Source organism: Erpetoichthys calabaricus, chromosome 18, assembly GCF_900747795.2.
Source record: "Erpetoichthys calabaricus chromosome 18, fErpCal1.3, whole genome shotgun sequence".
Lineage (NCBI taxonomy): Eukaryota > Metazoa > Chordata > Cladistia > Polypteriformes > Polypteridae > Erpetoichthys > Erpetoichthys calabaricus.
In genome coordinates, this window is record NC_041411.2 from 57,363,604 (window position 1) to 57,386,469 (window position 22,866).

The 22,866-nt window shown below is 39.9% G+C and overlaps 7 protein-coding genes across 29 annotated transcripts in view; 5 read left to right on the forward strand and 2 right to left on the reverse strand.

The window, feature by feature from the left end:
• The window catches only part of syn2b (synapsin IIb), a 270,752-nt gene that overhangs the window by 179,955 nt on the left and 67,931 nt on the right, over nucleotides 1–22,866 (forward strand). The gene's annotated exons all lie outside the window — the stretch shown is intronic.
• Nucleotides 1–22,866, forward strand: part of LOC127525813 (peroxisome proliferator-activated receptor gamma-like) — a 249,439-nt gene that overhangs the window by 110,785 nt on the left and 115,788 nt on the right. The window lies entirely within an intron of this gene.
• The window catches only part of tsen2 (TSEN2 tRNA splicing endonuclease subunit), a 226,119-nt gene that overhangs the window by 48,986 nt on the left and 154,267 nt on the right, over nucleotides 1–22,866 (forward strand). The window lies entirely within an intron of this gene.
• Nucleotides 1–22,866, reverse strand: part of mkrn2os.2 (MKRN2 opposite strand, tandem duplicate 2) — a 211,981-nt gene that overhangs the window by 27,486 nt on the left and 161,629 nt on the right. The window lies entirely within an intron of this gene.
• Nucleotides 8,192–22,866, forward strand: part of LOC127525814 (E3 ubiquitin-protein ligase makorin-2-like) — a 218,235-nt gene continuing 203,560 nt past the window's right edge. The window contains exon 1 of the mRNA XM_028824666.2: nucleotides 8,192–8,278. Within this exon, the coding sequence (XP_028680499.2) occupies nucleotides 8,253–8,278 (26 nt within the window). The 5' untranslated portion in view covers nucleotides 8,192–8,252. The remainder of the gene's footprint in view (nucleotides 8,279–22,866) is intronic.
• mkrn2 (makorin, ring finger protein, 2) lies at nucleotides 8,209–19,855 on the forward strand. The gene is made up of 8 exons (XM_051921504.1): nucleotides 8,209–8,278; nucleotides 13,647–13,775; nucleotides 14,430–14,596; nucleotides 15,321–15,619; nucleotides 15,781–15,995; nucleotides 16,418–16,528; nucleotides 19,174–19,318; nucleotides 19,599–19,855. The coding sequence occupies exons 1-8, from the start codon at nucleotides 8,253–8,255 to the stop codon at nucleotides 19,746–19,748; spliced, it is 1,242 nt and encodes a 413-aa protein (XP_051777464.1). The 5' UTR covers nucleotides 8,209–8,252; the 3' UTR covers nucleotides 19,749–19,855.
• The window catches only part of raf1b (Raf-1 proto-oncogene, serine/threonine kinase b), a 303,901-nt gene continuing 301,809 nt past the window's right edge, over nucleotides 20,775–22,866 (reverse strand). For all 19 annotated transcript variants that reach the window (XM_051921454.1, XM_051921455.1, XM_051921457.1 and 16 more), the window contains one exon: nucleotides 20,775–21,350. In XM_051921454.1, the coding sequence (XP_051777414.1) occupies nucleotides 21,210–21,350 (141 nt within the window). In that variant the 3' untranslated portion in view covers nucleotides 20,775–21,209. The remainder of the gene's footprint in view (nucleotides 21,351–22,866) is intronic.

Consider the following 22,866-nt stretch of genomic DNA (forward strand, 5'->3'; position numbering starts at 1 on the left):
GGTCTGCCAGGACTCTAAACAAATCCAACTCATATTATGTGATATCATCTACTGTTAAATTCTACTCCATACTTTCTAAAATTTTTATTTTTATAATGTATTGAAGATTTGTTCTGTTCTGTGTATTGTACTGTATTGTATTGACCCCCTTCTTTTTGACACCCACTGCACGCCCCAACCCTACCTGGAAAGGGGTCTCTCTTTGAACTGCCCTTTCCCAAGGTTTCTTCCATTTTTTCCTACAAGGGGTTTTTTTTTGGGAGTTTTTTCTTGTCTTCTTAGAGAGTCAAGGCTGGGGGGTCTGTCAAGAGGCAAGGCCTGTTAAAGCCCATTGCGGCACTTCTTGTGTGATTTTGGGCTATACAAAAATAAATTGTATTGTATTGTACTACTGCCAGTTTGTTCCTTGTTTCTGCAAGAGGGCAGCACACTTGACAGACCTTATAAAGAAGAGGTGGTATGGGATGGTAAAATAGACATCGCATTCCGAGACTTAAACTACTGGCCTTTACGTTAGCACATATGTTAGTAACTCCTAAATTTTCTCTACCTTTTATGCCACAGTCTGATGCTTCAGTCACAGATCTTGGTGCTGTGCTGAGCCATAACGTCAATGGTGTTGAACACCTCATCATGAAACTACTGGACCGGAAAACCAGGTATGCAGTGGTGGAAAGAGAGAAAACCTGACGATAAAGCAGGCTATTAATCAACTGAGGTACTACTTCCTGGGCTGTGAGTTTCACTCTAGTGACCGATCATGCACCCTTCCAATGGATGTCCCTTCATAAAGAATTGAACCTCGTGTCATCAGGTGATTTTTAGACCATTCCAGTTGCTAAGCTTTTTCTCAAGTTCATGACCTCACAGTTCGATTTGCCTGACCCAACAGGTCTAAGCTGAGATGGGGGCTCATATCACACATGTGCACATAGGGAATAGCTTATGGCTCTGATGATTATAATTCCCTGGCCACTCCAAGGGTTGGTGCCGAGTCCAAATGCCTTTTCTCTTCCTCCAATCTGCAGGCCTGTAAGATTAACACATAACTGACTTCACTTCCAGGATCCACGCACCTGACCCACCTCTTCTTGTCTGAACGACGTAAGACCCGAAGGTCTGCTATCTTCAGTCAGTTCAATTGAGAACTTGTATCTGGAGAAGACATCACCACAATTATTGGGTGTTTTTCTTTGTTTTTTTCAAACTCCAATTATACAGGGTCAACATGGTGGTGTCCCAACTCATTATTGTAGTCTATCTGCAATTTGGAGGCATTCAGGGCTCCTCTGAGAATGTTACATGCAATCCCAACTGAGAGAGGATGCATTTACCACCTTTTTATCAGTAGATCTGATGAGGAAACCATTGGAATAACACTGGCTTCATTTAGAACATTAGAACATCTAGATGAGAACAGCCATTCAGTCCAAAAAAGCTTGCAGTCCTATCCACTTAATTCTTCAAAAAATACATCGTCTAGCTTTGAAAGTTCTTAAACTCTTACTGTCTACCATGCTACTTGGTAGCTTATTCCAAGTTCATTTCCTGTTCCAGCCCAGATATTCCGACTCTTCACACACCATCTGATATGTAAACATGGGTAAAGCCAGACATCAGCATCCAATTGAGAATTCACAACTGAGAGAGACAGAGCTCCTCTACAGAAGTGATCATTTGAACGACAGACACTAATGGTCCACCCTTGTTATTATTTGGGTCACTAACCTTTGTCCTAACTTTTACCTTCATTAAATGGGTTTTTGTTGTGGAGACACTCCAAATTGTCATGTTGTCTTCAGACCTTTTACTTAGTACTAAGATGATGCATCTTTGGCAGTGATTATGGCCTGGAGTCTTCCTGGGTATGAGTGACAAGATTCACACACCTGGATATTTGGGTTTTCTGTGATTCTTCTCGTTCAGAGCCTCCCAACTGGTGTCATGTTAGATTGACCTTTGGGGAATAGCTGTTTTCAGGTCTCTCCAAAGGTGTTCAAATGGGTTTAAGTCTGGGCTCTAGCTGGGGCCACTCAAGAACATTAATAGACCTAACTCTAAGCCACAACTGTGTTGTACTTGCTTTGTGCTTAGGGTAATTGTCCTATTGGACCGGTGAAACTTTGGACCAGTCCAAGGTCCGGAGTACTCTTTAGCAGATTTTTATTAAGGTTATCCCTATTCTGCACTGTTCAGCTTTAACTCAGCTCTTAATAGTTCTCCAGTCCCTGCTGGTAAAATATAACCTCACAGTATGATGCTGCCACAACCATGTTTTCAACCGTTTGGAATGGTAATGTGTAATGATGAGTGGTGCCTGGCCTGCCCAGACATGACACTTAGCACTGAAGCCAAATAGTTTAATCCTGGTTTCATCAGATCAGAGAATCTGTTTCTCATAGTCTCAGAGTCCTTTAGTTGCCTCATTGCAAACTCCAAGCAGGGCTTTCATGTGTCATCTGGTAGTGGAATGCTGCAGTGATGAATTTGCTTCTGGAAGTTTCTCTCATTTCCACACAATGTCCCTGGAGGTTAGCCAAAGTGACCATCAGGGTCTTGGTCACCTCTTTTACCAAGGCCTTTCTCCTCTGATTGCTCAGCTTGGCTAGATGCACACCATTACAAATAGTCCTGACTCACCAGTATAAGAAAACCCCACTTATGATATACCATTCGATTTGTCCCAATGTCTAGTTATGCAACATGTTGTGCTTTATGGGGTTTCCCAGTATTTTTAGCCTTATAGGCTGGAAAATCCCTTATTTTTAGACCATTCTTGGACCATATTTTGTCCAGGAAATTACACCCTTATGATAGTGAGTAAACCAATAGGGGTCTTCAGCAAAAAATATCAGAAAGGCTTGAAGTTCTGCATACCACCTCAGATGACCTCAAGGGTTCACCCCCTAATAGGATATGTGGGGTCAAAGTTACAGTTAGGTCCATAAATATTTGGACAGAGACAACTTTTTTCTAATTTTGGTTCTGTACATTACCATAATGAATTTTAAATGAAACAACTCAGATGCAGTTGAAGTGCAGACTTTCAGCTTTAATTCAGTGGGGTGAACAAAACGATTGCATAAAAATGTGAGGCAACTAAAGCATTTAACACAATCCCTTCATTTCAGGGGCTCAAAAGTAATTGGACAATTGACTCTTTGGCTATTTCATGGGCAGGTGTGGGCAAGTCCGTCGTCGTGTCATTATCAGTTAAGCAGATAAAAGGCCTGGAGTTGATTTGAGGTGTGGTGCTTGCATGTGGAAGATTTTGCTGTGAACAGACAACATGCGGTCAAAGGAGATCTCCATGCAGGTGAAAGAAGCCATCCTTAAGCTGCGAAAACAGAAAAAAACCATGCGAGAAATTGCTACAATATTACAAGTGGCAAAATCTGCAGTTTGGTACATCCTGAGAAAGAAAGCAAGCACTGGTGAACTCAGCAACGCAAAAAGACCTGGACGTCCACGGAAGACAACAGTTGTGGATGATCGCAGAATCATTTCCATAGTGAAGAGAAACCCCTTCACAACAGCCAACCAAGTGAACAACACTCTCCAGGGGTAGGCGTATTGATATCCAAGTCTACCATAAAGAGAAGACTGCATGAAAGTTAATACAGAGGGTGCACTGCAAGGTGCAAGCCACTCATAAGCCTCAAGAATAGAAAGGCTAGATTGGACTTTGCTAAAGAACATCAACAACATTGGACAGATGAAACCAAGATCAACCTCTACCAGATTGATGGCAAGAAAAAAGTATGGAGAAGGTGTGGAACAGCTCATTATCCAAAGCATAGCACATTATCTGTAAAACACGGTGGAGGCAGTGTGATGGCTTGGGCGTGCATGGCTGCCAGTGGCATTGGGACACTAGTGTTTATTGATGATGTGACACAGGACAGAAGCAGCTGAATGAATTCTGAGGTGTTCAGAGACATACTGTCTGCTCAAATCCAGCTAAATGCAGTCAAACTAATTGGGCGGCATTTCATGATACAGATGGACAATGACCCAAAACATACAGCCAAAGCAACCCAGGAGTTTATTAATGCAAAGAAGTGGAAAATTCTTGAATGGCCAAGTCAGTCACCTGATCTTAACCCAATTCAGCATGCATTTCACTTGTTGAAGACTAAACTTCAGACAGAAAGGCCCACAAACAAACAGCAACTGAAAGCCGCTGCAGTAAAGGCCTGGCAGAGCATTAAAAAGGAGGAAACCCAGCATCTGGTGATGTCCATGAGTTCAAGACTTCAGGCTGTCATTGCCAGCAAAGGGTTTTCAACCAAGTACCCTAGGTTCTTGTCTATAAGCCGGACTCATGTATAAGCCGGAGACCAAAAATCATCCGAATTTTTAAAATAAAATCGTATCATAGATAAGCCGGACTCATGGATAAGCCGAACGTACTATAACCTATAACTAATAGAAGGGAGGGAGGTCAGTGGTCTCACTCGCACCCATTTAATTTCTTTAAGGGGGGAGAGAGTGTGAGATATTGGCGTCTCTCTCACTCCCCGCATGGCGCGGTTGGAGCGGCCGGAGCGCGTTCTTTCTGCTCTGGGCCTCGCCGAGTCAACACGCGCGCGTAGCGGTCATTTAAATTGTGATTTTATATGTAAGCATATTTAAATATATATCGCGGATTTTTTGCTGGTTCGCGGATTTCTGCGGACAATGGGTCTTTTAATTTCTGGTACATGCTTCCTCAGTTGGTTTGCCCAGTTGATTTCATACAAGGGACGCTATTGGCAGATGGCTGAGAAGCTACCCAACTTACTTTTCTCTCTCTCTCTCTTGCGCTGACTTTCTCTGATCCTGACGTATGGGGATTGAGCAGGGGGGCTGTTCGCACACCTAGACGATACGGACGCTCGTCTAAAAATGCTGAAAGATTATCTTCACGTTGCTATCTTTTGTAAAGCTGATTCCTGAAAAGACATGCTGCACAGTGCTTCGCATACTTAAAAGCTCGAAGGGCACGTATTGATTTTTGACTGAAAAACAAACTCTGTCTCTCCTCTCTCTTCCTGCTCCTGACGGAGGGGGTGTGAGCTGCCGCCTTCAACAGCTTTGTGCCGCGGTGCTTCGCATACTTAAAAGCCAAACAGACATATTGATTTGTTTGCTTCACTCCTTTGAAGAGGAAGATATGTTTGCATTCTTTTAATTGTGAGACAGAACTGTCATCTCTGTCTTGTCATGGAGCACAGTTTAAACTTTTGAAAAAGAGACAAATGTTTGTTTGCAGTGTTTGAATAACGTTCATGTCTCTCTACAACCTCCTGTGTTTCTGCGCAAATCTGTGACCCAAGCATGACAATATAAAAATAACCATATAAACATATGGTTTCTACTTCGCGGATTTTCTTATTTCGCGGGTGGCTCTGGAACGCAACCCCCGCGATGGAGGAGGGATTACTGTATAAGCCGGACTTATGTATAAACCGATATTCTATTTTTTCATTTTCACAACTTTTTTTCTTAGATAAGCCGCGGCTTATAGACAAGAACTTAGGGTATTAGAAATTAACATTTTATTTCCAGTTATTTAATTTGTCCAATTACTTTTGAGCCCCTGAAATGAAGGGATTGTGTTAAAAAAAATGCTTTAGTTGCCTCACATTTTTATGCAATCGTTTTGTTCACCCCACTGAATTAAAGCTGAAAGTCTGCACTTCAACTGCATCTGAGTTGTTTCATTTAAAATTCATTGTGGTAATGTACAGAACCAAAATTAGAAAAAAGTTGTCTCTGTCCAAATATTTATGGATCTAACTGTACATCTTTTCACAAAACTCAAAAAAGGGTTTACTAATGTAGGTGAAGTGTTGTTTTATGCTTTTTTTGTCAGAGTGGAACATTTTGATGTCAGAGGGGAACACTTTTGTACACTGGGTGGTTTTCTCTTTTTTTTCTTAGGCAAAGAAACATGTAAATATTAAATGTAAAAGCCAGTAGATGAAGGGGTAATAGGGAACCATTGTGGGGACTGGTGATAAGTGAAAAGGCAAATTTCCTGAGTAATTCTATTACAGGTTATTGTTGCTGGTGTCTGCATGACATAGATTAAATAACAGAATCAAAGTAGGTTATCAAACAGCAAAAATATGTCTACACTACTGCTGATCAAAGCAAATTGGTATTACCATTGTTTGATAAGTCGTTATGTTAATCTAGGCAGAGACCGAAGCAGATATATACTTCTGGGTAGTGAATGGCGAGAGGGATGGTCCACTAAAAATGCTGCCAAGACCACTTGCACAGAGCACAGGGTCTCACAGACAGACGAGTGTACATCAAAGTTTTGAAAGCAGATAACTAATTAAACGGATTAAATGTTAAAACGGCTTGCCATACACGTGAAGTGAGGCGTGCATAGGTTGTCGTAGCAACCCAAGAAGCCTGTAAAGAGACGCTGACAGGGATTCAACAATGTAGCAAAACTTCTGTTGGGAAACAAGTGTCCAGTGAAAAAGAGTGTATCGATGGGCAACTGGACGATTAGTTGTTGTGGGAACACCGCAGAACTAAAGGTTGTATCCTCGCTTTTATGTTTTTAACAGACTTTTAGAGTGGGGACTGTGTGCTTTTCTTAAACAACAAAAAAAGGGTTTCGTTCCTAATATTTTTAGATTTTATTTATTGTCTTGTGGAATGCAGGTTATTGCTGCTTTTCCTGAAATTGCTACTGTGTCTTTCATTGTGTGTTTACTCACCGCCCAATTTAAAGAAACCTGTGTGCTTTCATATGTAAATCTCAAGAGTTCCCAGTCTCTTAATAAAACTGGGTGGCGTAGTCAGATATGTGTCTGTGTCTAGGTTAGACCACCTGTAAGTGTGATCAGACACTTGTCACAGTTTCGAAGTTGCTAATCACGACGAGGATATTTTTTGATAACTGATTCCTTACCAGTGGTCCTCTAAAAGCCACTTCAATAAAGTTAAAAATGATACATTTCAAACATAAGTTTGTGGGTATCGTTTTAGACTATTTCCAGTAGTACTATTGTGTTATACCGTGTTAGCCATTATGAATGTACAGAAAAGCCAAGCAAAATGACACCTTTTATTGGCTAACTAAAAAGATTACAATATGCAAGCTTTCAGGGCAACTCAGGCCCCTTCTTCAGTTAGTTTTTACAAATATGATGTTATTTTGTATTTCTGATCCTTTAGTAGGGATCTAGCCCTCAATTGACTCCTATCAGAATGTGAAAAATATACAGTTCTATAGGAACTCCATTTTAATACTGTAAATATTTAATGCAACTATTCTTGTTTATCGTGTACATCTGCCTCAAGAAGTTAATCATTACATTTATTATGAATACCCCGAATAATGGCGGCTTACGCTAATTCAGACTATTTCAGGTTTGCTTAAACGACACGGATATTATGCTTTTTATGACGGAAACGAGGAGCATAACAGTTGGTATACTCTCAATTTATGCGCAAAATAATTGAGAATACAACATTCTTAAATGTAAATGTTTTAAGAAGGCATCTAGCGTTACAAAATTCAAAATTGAAATGAATCATTACATTGTGACAGACACAATCGATTTATCAAGAAAACACTTTTTCTTTACTCATTCCTTAACAGTAGTGTTGCACATTCAAGTACAAACGGCAATATTCAATTTAAGCTTTTATATTTAGTCCCGATATCGAGAGTCATACACCAGGCAGACGGTTAGTGGTGGTAGGCAAACTCGACCACACCATGCTTTAAACTTCAATGAAATACTCCCATTGCCAAAAGCTATAAACTGCAACTGTTTGAAACCCAACATGAAAGAAACCATAATTTAATAAACAGTCTAATTTTAGGTGCAGCGCCGCAGAGCCTCCTGTGACGTCAGTGTCGTCCGTCGCTGAAATATAAACACATTGAAAAGATGGAAAAAAACGAAAAAAAAACTATAAACTATTGTAAAGTTATTTTAACGTCAATTTTTTATAAGATTAATGATACATTCCTACCTTTGTATGTGCAAAATAATACGTTTCTCTTCTATTTGTTTATTATTATTGCTATTTTTCTTAATGTAAAAAGTGGCGTTCACAACTTGAAAATCACGTCAATAAAGAAAATCAAAAAAAGGACGTCATCTGGACAATGCATCGGTAGCTACACGGAGACTCCGAGATGCGCCTGCGCGACTGCCGAACGAGGCGAGCGCCTCAGTTTCCGGGGGACTCCTTTAACAGCTGCACCTAGTAGCGGTGATGGTGGCGGACTCGTCATGAGCACTAAGAACGTCACCTGCAGGTAAAACTTGGAGGGAGCGCAGCACGGGGTTTGGGGGAGAAAGCAGTGCCATCAAACCGTTAGATATGACTTGTGGTGTCATGTCGTTTAATCTCTTGGGGTTTTGCTTTATCTCTTGCGGAAATCAGACGGCCTTTCGTTTTTCTGCCTTCAGTTAATTCTAGTGACGTGCGCTCTGACATGAAGGGGCTTGTTGACCACGCCCCCTCCTGATAGTCTACAATGGATTCGCAAACCGCACGCCTACCTCATTTGGCAGGGTGATAACATTTATCCTTTCTCTTTATAAAATGTATTTTGATAAAGCTGGACCTTTTTTCTTTGTAGCGTTTTGCCCACTTTTAATCGGCACTTTAAACTAAATCACGTATTTCAAGAATGTTTTTAGCTTTACAGTACATGTCTATGGCAGTAGTGTTCTCAAAACCTGACGACTAACCTTCCTAGACTTAACAGAAAATTTTTGCACTTGGAGGAATTTTGCTCTTCTTAAGCCCAAAACTGATAACTCTGTGCTTGATGTATGAAAGGTTTGACATTGCAGCTGTTTTACTTTTAAAACTTAAATTGAAAACAGTATTAACTAAGGCGATCGGATAACATCGAGGAAAGACGAAAATTCAAAAATAAACGGTTAACGGGACGAGAGCGCAGTGAAGCATGCTTGGATGGCGTTCACAAACATCCTACGCAGAATACCATGGATAGTACGTGAAGAACTAAATGATTATGAATTGCCAGTTAGGTAGAGAGGCTTAGGGACCCTTGGGAAAGAGTAAGGATGACCCCTTATTCTGAACTATTTATATTGGCTGCTTTGTACTTGATAGGAGATATTTAGAAATGAGTTTCTACCAGTTAGAAAGTCTGTACATTTGGGTTAATGTAAGATGCAGATTAGTAACACTGAAGAGTGAAGTGCAGTATTTTAGGTAGAGAGGTTTATGGAATGATAAAAGACTGGACATCTAATATGGAGAACAGGAAAAAATACATGCTGATACATTATGTCCAGTAAATTAAATACATGATGTAAAAATGATGTGAAACAGTACAGTATTTAAATTGACACTAACTTAAAATTGTAAGGCCTGAGTTGTGCCTTCCATTCATGTAGTTTGTTTAGATTGTTAAAGATGTACAGTGGGGAGGATGGCTGCTGATACTTTGAAATTAATCCTTTAGCCAAAACTCATGGACACTTTTGGAAGGTTTAAATTTTGTACTAGCCTTAGAGCAGAGATAGGGAACAACAGATAAACTGAACAAGCAGCATTTTGGAGACCCTCATGTTTTTACTGTGTATGAAAACATTTTGACAATGTTGGGCAAATAGGTATTGACCAGTTATGTTTGGCTGAGTGGACCATTCTTATTGACTCTGTTTGCTTTTCCAAAATTGTTTTTTTTTTCTCTCTGGAGTGCAATTAATTTTGTTCTTTGCCCATTTGACTTTGTTGTGCCTTGAATTATCCTCTTGCCTTTTTGTTTGTTCTATCTGATCGCACTTAAACCAATCAACACTACTGTTGGCCTGTTCAGACAGCCTCATTGCCATATGGAGCCAGCTATTTAGGGGTGAGGGGATGGAAATAGATGTTTTTGAAAAGGTTGCCTGGAGCCAGGAAGATGGGAAAATGGGTCAGAGTAATTCTTAAGGTGGTCTGATTCTGAGAGTGATTTCTATCTACTTTGTTAAGAACATAATGAGGATAAAGATGGGTATCGAAGCAGATCCAGTATTACCTTTCAGGAGAAAACCATTCAACATCTTAGATAGACATAAGTAACATAGGCTATTTCGACCCTTACCAATTTTACATACAGAACAGAGTTTGGTATGGTGGATGCCAAAGTGACACTTTTCAGTCTACTGTATGAACATTTGGAAGGACCAAAAAACAATGCAAGATTACAGTTTGTGGATTTCTCGTCTGCTTTTAATACAACCCTGCCTCACCGCTTAGTTGACAAACTGTTAAATTCTTTTCGGATCCTAACTTGGTAGTGTTGATTCTGTACTTTGTAACTAACAGAACACAAAGATGGAGTAAAAAAGCTGTTTTTCTCATAGGGATAACTCATCAGGTGGATCACCTTAAGACTGCTCTCTGTCTCCTCTTCCGTTTGTTGTACTCAAATGACTACAGGAGATTACACAAGGACAGATGTATCTTAAAATTTGCAGTTGACTGTCATTCAGTGCATTTGCATGCACTCACATAACCGGATTAAAGTAAATAACTTGAAGTCAGAAACATGGTTTCTTAAAAATCCATAGGTATGTGGGCAAGTAATCTTCTGGGGCCTCATGTATAAACGGTGCGTATGCCTGTTTCCACTCTCATTTCTGAGATGTATAAAAATTAAACTTGGTGTAAAGCCACACACATTTTCCTTAGTTCATTGGCCACATCTCTTACAGCATCCATTATTGCATTTTGTGACTCCTGAACAGTCCATCATCATCACAGCCAGATGGCCTCCCAGCAGTTTCCATGGCAGAGGTGTGTGTGCAACCAGCACCTGAAGATGTACTCAGCACAGCAGCATCATCACTGCCTGAGCATCGCACAGGGGTCAGCTTTTGTAATGTGTGAAACCGAATATACAGATGGTTGGCTGCGACTCGCCTTTTCACGTCAACTATGACATATGACCACTTGTTTTTCTTTTGGACACCGTGCCACTTTCTGAACTCGAACTTTCGAGTGTCTCCACCACACCTCTGTTGCTTATACCACTGCGCAAGCCAACAAGTAGTATGTTTTTCCTTGCCTCCACTTCACATTTGCTGAAATTCTTCTTTTTTTTCATGTGCCTTTTCCATTGTTTTTTAGCCAAACCCTGAAGGGAAGGTGGTGTTTATACTGATTTGCATATTTTAATATGCAAAATCTTAGGGGGGAGTCAGGGTGGAGCTGTAGGCACATACATGTGAGTTACATTTCACGTTCATTGGGATTTGTAAAGGGGAAATGCAGGGAACTTGCCGTATGCTCAGATTTATGCATCTGGATTTTTTTTTTGTGCATACGTACATTTCCACTTTTATCCATATTCCATGTTTTAGTGCAAATTCTACGCACGGTGTTATGAGGTCCCTGGAGTTCTCCTTTGGCAAAATGCTCCACTGTCATTAAACTGCACAAAAAGGACTTAAATACTATCATTGGCCATCATGAATCTGAAAATAAGCATGATGCCTGTGATCATTTTCTTGTGTTTTATGAATATGCTTAGGCAAAATGACGCTTTATTTATAGGCTTCTGTTACTGGATTGCATGTAGTGCGCTCTTTTGTACTTGGATATCCGATTGAGTCCTGCAAAGTATCAGCATTCTGGTATAAGTGCTTCTTGCCTTACATCCAGTGCTACTGAAACAAAAACGCAGGTATTTTTACTTCAGCAAGATAAGTGTTGCGTTAAGTTACTCCTTACTTATCAGTGAGTAATTGGACCATGTAACGGGCGTTACTTTTAATGTGTTACCCTACTGCTTTTGAGATTGTTTAGCTAAATTTAGCACTTTTGCTCATCATATCAATATAACTTTAGTGATTTTTTGAAGTGAGAAAAAGTAATTATGTGATTATCTGAACATTTGCCTTTGGAAATGTATTTTATGGGCACTTCTACCCTTGGCTGTTGAAAGTGCACCAAAGCAAATACATGCACAGGCTGTCAGAGTGCATTGGACATGCACAGACTACAAAATCCTTAACAGTAACCTGGTAAAAAGTTAACATGGCCGCATAATTGGGTTATTTGTGGAGAAATCTACCTCTGCTAACCGGGTTTCTCAAAGGCCAATAGCCTGATTTCTCTAACTGAATAAGGGTTTAAATAAAATTGGGTTTCTATGAATAACCTGTTAATTGAAGCGTGTACAGTATAAACACACTGATTGTAAGGAGGACAGCCTTGGACCTGTTGTTGAGTTTGTTCAATGGTGTAATAGTTAATTTTTACAGCTTAAATATCTATAAGACCAAGGATATGTCTGTAGATCTTCGGTGTGACATTCTTCCCTCTCTTTTAACAATAACAAAAAGGGATCCTGTGGACATGATGGAGCACAACAAATATCTAGGGACAATCATTGATAACAGGCTAAACTTTGATTTCAACACAGAACTAATTTGCAAGAAGGTACAGTCACGGCTTCACTTCATTAGGTAACTCAATTAATTTAAAGTGGACAAAACTATAATGACTTTTTTTTTTTTTATATGTCTTTTATTTAATCTGTTTTTACATTATCTGTTTGCTGGTTCTGTCCCTCATTGTTAAGGATAGGAACTCTTTACACACCGTTGTAAAAATTTAGCAGTAAAATTATTGGTCCACAGCAGACCTCTGTCACTGAGCTGCATCACAGACAAGTTAAAAAGAAGGCCAACCCAGTTTTGTCAGGCATTAGCCATCCTGTTTTTCCCAAATTTCAGTTGTTGCCTTCAGGCAGCAGATTCAGATTCCTAAGAGTAAAGAGCAACAAATTAAAGAACTATTTTACTCACATAGGTAATTATTTTTTGTATAAATCTCTTGTCTGTTTGTACAATGGATAACACTGGTTGTCAGTTGTGTGTTGGCTTATTTTCTTAATATCAATGTAAGAATACCTTATGTTTTTATACTCTCCTGCTGCAAGAAAAGTCTACTTGACATAACCCAAGATGGTGAAAAAACAATGTGCTCAAGGGCTTGTAATGGGAGAGGTGGGTAATAGATAAGGCATTAGTTGGAGATAACTGGATCAAGAATTAGCTTTTTTAATACTGAGAAATATATTGTAAGATTAAATTTAAAAAGAACTAAAGCTATAACGATAGTTGGACATATGTGAATGAAAGGATACATCAAGACTTGAGAAGCCATAAAGGCAGAAAATGGAGAGTTGGTGGGGTTTCTCTGATACAAGTAGTCTGAAACAACAGGGACCAGGAGGAAGACTTGGAAGAAAAGGCAGAGGCACAGGGAACAACAGGTTAGAAATAATGGAGCAAGAAAAATGTAAGATAGAAAAGGAGGTAAAATTCTGGCAAATTTGAAAAGTGTGTGATACTGAACAAGACTTTGGCCTTACTGTATACTGAGAGATCCTAACAGTCTCTTATTTCTCCTTGAGCCTGTAGCTCTGGTTTCAAGTTGTCTTCACTTGTCGGTGAGCCAATAGTAGGAGTAATTTTAAGAATGCAATTTGCTTCTGATTGTGGCAAACAACATCTGTCCGATTGAGGATCGATTACGTAATAGTCTGTTGCATTGTCCCAAGGAGGTGGTACTGTATTTTGCATTTCTGAAGTCTGCACCTAGGAATGTAGTCACCAGTATGTGTGTGTTTTTTTTTTTTTTTTTAATAGATATTTTTTGCACGGTGTTTGCCGCGAAGGCAGTAGGTGTCTATTTTCACACGATGCGACAGCCAGCAAACCATCTACTATCTGCAAATTCTACCAAAGAGGCCAGTGTGCATACGGTTCCCGCTGCAGGTATGGTTAAATTTCTACTTCTTTTGTTAAAAATGCACATGGGCTACAGTATCAATAAATTTTCTTCTCACATTTGCTTTCCTTAAGTACTGATTTTCATTGGGGAATTTCCCTTGCCAATGATTCACTACATTTTGTGTGCTTTCTCTACACATCCATCCATTTTCATAATCACTTAGTCTGGTACAGGGTTTGGGGGATCTAAAGCTTATCCCAGCAGGATCAGATGCAAGCATTAATCAGCAATAGATCTTAAGGCAATTACTTGAATACCACACACACACACGCCCATATTAGATAATAGGAGGAGTGAGAAGAAATCATGGTAGGCGACCTAATATACCCGTGGGCAAAATGTGGAAACCCAACACACAGTATCCAGAACTGAAGACAAATCAAGATCCATGGAGTTGCTAGGCCCAACCTTTGCTGCCATATTAATTCATTTGTTTGTTGGTGTGTTTGTTTATACCTCCTACTCCTTTCCCCAAATGTTATTTTTCGGACACCAGATTATCCACCCTATTGCTAAAGGGCATGCCAAATTGTTAAGTAGGCAAAGGATTGATTGCTGTGTAATGAATACTCATTTTTACTAGGGAACTGAAGTGTAAAGAATGCCTTGCTCTGTTTGTTATATATTTTGTGTTCCAGGTATGATCATGTGAAACCTCCTATAGGGAAGGCTGCTGCTGAACATACTGTTAGAAATGTAGAGGCTATTGCAGCCCCACAAACCATGTACAGTGACTCTTCAGCCTTGGGAATCACAGCAGCATTAGGGAGGCCTGATAAAAAGCCGCTGGTCCTACGAGATAGAGGTTAGTGTGTATCATACAGTACTGTAAAGTATAGGTCCTCTTTATTTTGTAAATTAGTGGCTATTATTCAATCTTTGTTCATCATTTAGAGGTTTATAATGGTAGGTCTTCTAACTTTGGAGGGCTGTTAGTAGTTGGAACTGATGTATTCAACTGTAGGAATCATGACTTGTGATTGCTGGAAACTTGATGTGGCTTTGTTCTCACATTCATTCAAGTTTGACTTTTAGCAGTGGTAGAGCAAAGATGTAATCCTTGGGAAGCTGATCTTTAGCCTGGCAATCCTGCAATGTATTCTCCCAGCTCAAATGCTGCTACTTCTCATTTTGTACAGTCTGAAGTTCGATTGTAATATTTTAACTGGATTAAAATCCATATTGGTGGTCAAATTCCCCCTTTCATGAAAGGACATACAGCTTTTTTTTTTTTTTTTTTTTTAAACCTAATTTGAGTCTTTGCTGCTATTTCTGCCTCTCGGCTGTTTAAGGCCCTCTATGGATATTCAATCTTTTACAGTCAACAATGTGCTCTAGCATTTATTTGAGCTTGCTTGCAGCATACTTCATTAAATGAATTGTGGGGTTCTTGTGGGATGTTGCTATTCCACCAGCTTATCTTCTGATAAATGGTGCTCTCAAGGTTCTTATAGTACGTGAAATCTCTTCAATGTGTGATGAGAAACCTGCATGTGCTGAAAAAAATTGGTTTTAATGTATCTTTTCAGCCCTCTGTAGCTTGTCTGATGAGAGGATTCCACCCTATAGTGATAGCCTCTGTTGGAGCTCTGAGGAAGAGTCACTTAACAGCCGACCACTCTCCTACCTAGAGGCCATCCAGGCAGGACTGGAGAATTCAGCAAGTAGTAGCAACCTCGGTGACACTCCACAATTGTGCCCTTATGCTGCTGCTGGCCAGTGTTACTCCAGGGAAAGCTGTGGTTACGTTCATGGTGAAGTATGTGACATTTGTGGATTGGAGGTACTGCATCCGGCAGATCCAGAGCAGAGAAGAGAGCATGAGAAGGTAGGTGGCAAGCCTCCTGGCCATCACTTTTGCGTTTGCAGGTGGTGCATCCTTTTAAGGAATTGATTTTTAAAGTCCTCATTAGTTACAGGAATATACAAATAAGGTGGGTGTCCTGTTCCCTGTGTAATGTTAATCTGTGTGCCTCTGTGTATCTGTAGATGTGCATGATGGCATTTGAGCAGGACATGGAACAGGCATTTGCTGTGCAAACAAGTCAGAACAAAGTGTGCAGCATCTGCATGGAGGTGGTATATCAGAAAAGTTCATCTTCGGAACGCCGCTTTGGTATTCTTTCCAGTTGTTGCCACACCTACTGTCTCAGCTGTATAAGGCAGTGGAGATGTGCCAAGCAGTTTGAGAACAAGATCATCAAGTGAGTGAGTATGTGTGTGTGCATTTAGTGCTCTGACATTCACACTGACATGAGGGATAGGAATGTCACAAATAACCTGGCATCAGGCAGACAAGGGTTTTAATTTTTGGTTCTTGGAGCTCCCACTTTTCAGAAGAGAGATCAGATTTGATAATGCTTCCTGCCCATAATTTATAGTTTCTGAAAATAAGTTTTAGCAATTTTTCAGCTTTGTGTGAACATTTTGAGGCCTAGATGTTTCTAAACATTTGTGAAGTGTACAGTACTTCTGCAGCAGAAAAAGTAAAATGAACCTTTTTATTATGAGAGACATTTAATTAAATTGGACACTTCATAGCCTGATATGTGGCACTAAGCATTTTGGACTAATTATTACCACTCACTTTTCACCTCCATTGTCTCTTGGTTATTTTGCTCCACAGGTCCTGCCCGGAGTGCCGTGTGGTGTCCGAGTTTGTGATTCCCAGTGCATATTGGGTGGAGGATCAGAATGAGAAAAACAAACTTATTGAGGAATTCAAAACTGGAGTTGGGTAAGAGCATCAAAATGCACATTTTCTCCATTGATTCCCTTCACTTGTATGATTCATCTTATCAGAGGCTTTCCACTGTTATTAAAGTTTGTTGTTGTTAAACTATGGCTTAACAAGTAATGTACACCCTTTCTAACAACAAAATATGCCTCTCCCCCCCCCCCTTTTCTAAAAGTGGGAAGTTTTGCAACCAATAGAATAAGGTACTAAAGGCTAGCATCTGTCTGAATTTCTGTCGCTTCTTTTTTATCAGACCTCTTAACGGAAACTGAATGCTAGGTTAAGAAATCACATTCTTGAACACTATCCATGATACAAGCTTGCCACAAAATTGGACAAGAAATAATACAAATACATTTTTACAAATAAAATAAGATCATTTCAACCCGTCCTGCTTGTTTGCTCAATTATATTACTTACTAGTTTTTGTTCCAGATTACCATGAACTATTGTGTGAAGGAGTGCTTAGCTCTGTAATTAAAAGGAATTCTGCTGGATCGAAGTAACTCCTACCCTTAAGAATCTAAAGACCTAAGATTTGGCCCCTAAATAGTCTTCTCTGCTCAAGACTCAGAACTGGATTAAATGTTAATACTAAAACTGCATGCTTTATCAGAGACAGAAGTGTTCCAGGATAATGTCTCTTTACAGTTAAGAGTTTTGCAATAAGACATTTTGCTACAGATTTCGATGGGTCCAACATATTGCCTGGGTGGTAAGAACTTTATTATATTTGCCTTTGTGACTTTTGTGAGATATAAACCAATCCCCCCTCCCCAGATCCCTCACTATTTTTGCTTTCCAGTTCTGGTGCCATTTGCAAATACAGTAATCCCTCCTCCATCGCGGGGGTTGCGTTCCAGAGCCACCCGCGAAATAAGAAAATCCGCGAAGTAGAAACCATATGTTTATATGGTTATTTTTATATTGTCATGCTTGGGTCACAGATTTGCGCAGAAACACAGGAGGTTGTAGAGAGACAGGAACGTTATTCAAACACTGCAAACAAACATTTGTCTCTTTTTCAAAAGTTTAAACTGTGCTCCATGACAAGACAGAGATGACAGTTCTGTCTCACAATTAAAAGAATGCAAACATATCTTCCTCTTCAAAGGAGTGTGTGTCAGGAGCACAGAATGTCACATAGATAGAGAAAACAATCTCTAGTAAACAAATCAATAGGGCTGTTTGGCTTTTAAGTATGCGAAGCACCGCGGCACAAAGCTGTTGAAGGTGGCAGCTCACACCCCCTCCGTCAGGAGCAGGAAGAAGAGAGAGACAGTTTGTTTTTCAGTCAAAAATCAATACGTGCCCTTCGAGCTTTTAAGTATGCGAAGCACCGTGCAGTATGTCGTTTCAGGAAGCAGCTGCACAAAAGATAGCAACGTGAAGATAATCTTTCAGCATTTTTAGACGAGCGTCCGTATCGTCTAGGTGTGCGAACAGCCCCCCTGCTCAATCCCCATACGTCAGGATCAGAGAAAGAGAGAGAAAAAAGTAAGCTGGGTAGCTTCTCAGCCATCTGCCAATAGCGTCCCTTGTATGAAATCAACTGGGCAAACCAACTGAGGAAGCATGTACCAGAAATTAAAAGACCCATTGTCCGCAGAAATCCACGAACCAGCAAAAAATCCGCGATATATATTTAAATATGCTTACATATAAAATCCGCGATGGAGTGAAGCCGCGAAAGGCGAAGCGCGATATAGCGAGGGATCACTGTATCACAATTTAACCTTTAAACTGAGAAAAGTAACAGTCCAAATATAGAAAAACGAGAGGCTTGCCTAATGATTTCACTTTGTGTGAAGCATTCTCCTATGTTAAACTTCAGCTTATGGTCCATTAACTAGCTTTTAATTAAATTTCATTAGTTGCCATTGCTGTACAGTTTATACAGTAGATTTAGGGTTAATCGTGTATCCAGAAGGACAATAAAGGGCATTTAGAATTCCATTAAGTACAATTTTATGCTTTGCATTTCTCACTCTGCAGTTGTCTGTTCAGAGAAGTCTTGATAAATGTGTTTTCCAGGATCATCATCATCGTATAAAATGCACACTGCCGGTCATATCTGAATGCCTGCCTGTATAAAGTGTCTGGTTTCCATAATCGTTTCATTAGTGGAAACTCCTGTTCCATTATTTAACCTTGTGCTCTTGATTATATGAAGTACTGGCAATAGTAGATGAAAGTGGAGTACAGAATATGTAGACACGTACCAATGTTAACATATATTTTGAGTGGTCAAAAGTAGCTGAGGAACGGCTGAATGGAATAATATGGCTGCCCACATACTGTATTGCACATCCTACAACCTACTATGCTGAAAGTGAAGCTCAAATAATTAGTTCCTGAAAGAAAGATGTGTATAAAACCCCATTTTCTGGCACTGTGCTTCACTTAGTAATTAAAATATTAATTGGTGCAGCCCATCCATGCTTTAGGGTGCCAGTGCAGTGCAGAGGACACCACTCGATCTAGCCAACATGATTCTTAAGCATGGCGATAAATTATGCTTACTGTGACATTGGCAAGCTCTCAGTCTTCCTATGGGGGCTTTCTGATTCTTACTGAACAGTTGTGTGTACTACTTAACAGCCAGGCAGAATATGTAGTCTCATTCTTTTCTGTCTTGTTTGCAGCAGGAAAGCCTGCAAGTATTTTGATCAGGGAAAAGGGACCTGTCCTTTTGGTGGAAAATGTTTGTACCTGCATGCTTATCCAGATGGCAGAAGAGCAGAGCCAGAAAAACCCCGCAAGCAGCTTAGTTCGGAGGGCAGCGTTCGGGTAAGTATACAGAGGCAGACTAGATAAGACAAAGTGATCTACTTGCCTTGTGTGCACTTAACTCAAACTTATACTGGAATGCTTAGGATTGCATTCAACATGAATGTTTGGATAGGACAGTTTGTTAAAATGAGTGGAGTGAGTTTCAGGGCCACAGTGAAGTACATCTGCTAAATAAAATTACGGGAGCAGAAACTAACTGATATGGAACCAGACAGTGGGTTTTTGTTTAATACAAACGCAGGACTATGGTATTTACAAAATTTGCTTTTCCTTACAGTTCTTGAACTCTGTGCGGCTGTGGGATTTCATTGAAGAGCGGGAACACCGGGGTTTGCCCCAGTATGAAGACCAGGTGGAAGAACTCGGTGAACTGTTCATGGAGCTGCAAGGGCCAGCTGATGAGGACGGTGTTGTAGCCAGCCACTAATTCACAGCTCACGTCATTTCTGGATGTCTATGATGTGGTCTACACACCCTTCTCAGTATTACTAGGGGTGAAAACAATGCTGAGAAATAAAAACCATGTCATTGTAATTTAAGCTGTCTCTCTATGGGATGTAATCCCACATGTGGCAGTTGATGACTGACTCATTACGCCCAGCTACTACTTCCAGGAGGTGACGGGGAGGTTAACATTGGTATTTTACATTTGCAGGGGTTCAAAACTTTACCATCTGTGGAGTCAGCACACTCTCTTAGTGTTTGTGTGGGTTTCCTCTGGTTACTCTAATTTCTTCTTGCAACACAAAGGCATGCATGTTTGGTTAGGTGGTGACTTCATTGACTTGGTATACGTATAGGAGGATTTGTTGCAGACTGGCCAGTGTCACTTGATATGTTCCTGCCCAGAGGGGCTTCAGCTCTCTCTGTAATGAAAAATGGTAATTCAGAAACTTGACAGATGGAAACATGAAAAAAATGTCATAGAATACTGTAAATGTATTATAAAGTTTGTCCTAGCCAGAGTATTACTTTTTTACTTAATAATGTAAAGTATGGTGGTGGTATATTCATTAATTTTGAGAATTTGTTTTACCTAATTTATGCAATTACAGCAACCAGGACCTTTTCTAGCAGGAACTCACATGTCCAGCCTAGCACAGAGCACATTCACACTTGTAACCATGCTTGGTTGTCCCTAGCCAATGTACGGTGAGTGACCTTACTGTGCTTTGATATGTAGGAGTAAACCAGCAAAACCAATGCAAACACTGGGAGAACATGCAGACTCGGCAGCAACTTAGGTGAACACACAACCTAAATCCCTTGGTTGTAGTGCTACCCTGTGTCATTAAATGGCATATAATTATATATATATATATACATACACACACTGGAAATCATGGGCAGTTGCCAGTCTCGGTACAGCAAATAGAAACGATGAGCAGAGATAAGAGGATGAACAGCACATTATGACCAGTACTGGAGGGACAGAGGACAAAGTATCTGAAGCTTATATTTAACTTAGTTTTATTACAATCCGCCGGATTAAACAAACATCTTCAGGTTTACAATAAAGTGTTTATCCTGAGTCTCGCAATAAACAAAAAAAAATTAAAACCAAATGATTTAGACAATAAAGAAACATCATTCCATACACGCGCAGTCACCCTTTAAAAGGCTGCCCCCAAAGACAACATTGCACTCAGTGCCACAGCTAGACATGCAGCTTCGGCAGTCTATAGGGGTGACATGTCCACTGCAGCCACCACCTGCTGAAGATGCACATCATAGCCAGGGGGTGGTGTGCCATCCCAAATAGCTAAAAATAAAATGAAGCAGTGCAACATCTGGTTGCTTAGGGTTCACTGTCCTTGGTAGACAATAGAGGAAATACAAAATATCAACTTGGAAAATTGCACTCAGCAAGACGTCCTTTTGCTGAATGCTAGAAGACTGGCACCTTCACGGAGGTGAAAGTGCATAAATTAATGTCCTCGGTGTGACTGGCACGATGAAGTGATGGCTCGGAGGCACTGCGGTTGATTTTAGGAAGAGAGTGCTGCAGTAGTTCTATTGATGACAATATCTGAAAAGGGGGAAAAAAGTGGTGTTTGTTAAGAGGAAGAAACAAAATTACTTTAGGAGGTGAAGGGTCTACCCAGCTCATACCTGTGATCCTGGGCACCATCACATTTCTTGTAACAGGAAGACTGATCAGTTCAAAGGTAAATGTTTACAGACTGATCTAATTTTCTGGCATTTTCTTACCAGAGATTCTCAAAAATTAACAAATCAGAAGAGTTTTATTTTTTTTGTTACTTCAGTGGTGAGTCAGTTATCACATTTTTGTTTAATAAATATTTTTCTAACAATGAGTTATAGTCAAGAGTAACTAATAATAGAGTGCAAATACATGCCATTAGTAGACTACATTAAATACAAATACATGCTTTTTAACATCACTTCACAATGTGATATAGTTAAAAATGGAGCCTAAAAGGGCTTGTGGTGGCTCAAGAGCTTCCACAGACAGCAGATTTCAATTGAAGTGATATAAAAATTGCATCGACTGATGTCCTAGAGTTAGTCACTCTCCACAACCAACAACTACCTAGTTAAAATTTCTTTAAAGTATTACTCAACAGAGAGTTAAAATCTCAGCCTCAAGGTAAAATTTTTTGGTTGCTTTGGCCCCTGATGGAGAAGAGGTCTGGAATTCTGCCAATACATGATAGCCTTTCACCGGCGTTATCTTTACATTCTAATGATTCAGAAGCTGTTTTCAGTGTATTTTCAATGTAACAAATAGAAAGTATGAGGGGGAACTCGAGCTAAAGTTAGAAAATGGATTTACAGTATTAGAAAATGGAACGAACCTTAACAAAACTGATAATGTCATTTCTCAGTGTAGGCTCCACCCTTCTCAGTGCACTTGTTCCACCTGCCTGGATTCTAGCAGAATAAAAGGTTTTGTCTTGTCCTCGCAACCATTCGTGCATCCAAATTATTGTCGAACACTACATGCTGAGAGGTATTACAGTCACCACTGCAAGTTACTGTGACTTGCTGGAGACCAATGTGAAGCCTGCTATTCAATCCAAGTGGCCAAGACTGCCGTCTCAAAGAGTCCTTTTGCTGCAAGACAATGCCCACCCAACTGCACACTGCTAAGAACACCAAGGCTTGTCTGGAGAAACTGAAGTTTGAGGTATTGCTACATCCTCCTTATTCGCCAGATTTGGCACTGTGTGATTTTCACCTTTTTGGACCGCAAAAAAAACATTTGGGTGGTCGTCAAATCAAGACAGATGACACAAGTGCATTGAGAAGGGTGGAGACTACATTGAGAAATGACATTTTCAGTTTTGTTAAGGTTCGTTACATTTTCTAATAATACCCATTTCCTAACTTCAGCTTGACTCCCCCTCATATATATTTGTTCACTCTATGCTTACATATTAAGTATGTATTTGTTCACTCTGTTCTTATAAAAATATATTTACATGATTTATCTCACATTCATTTCTAGATAAGTGACTTTGTTTTTTTTTTGTAATTTATATGCTTAACTTACCTCAAAGAGCAGGAAACACGAGCTGGAG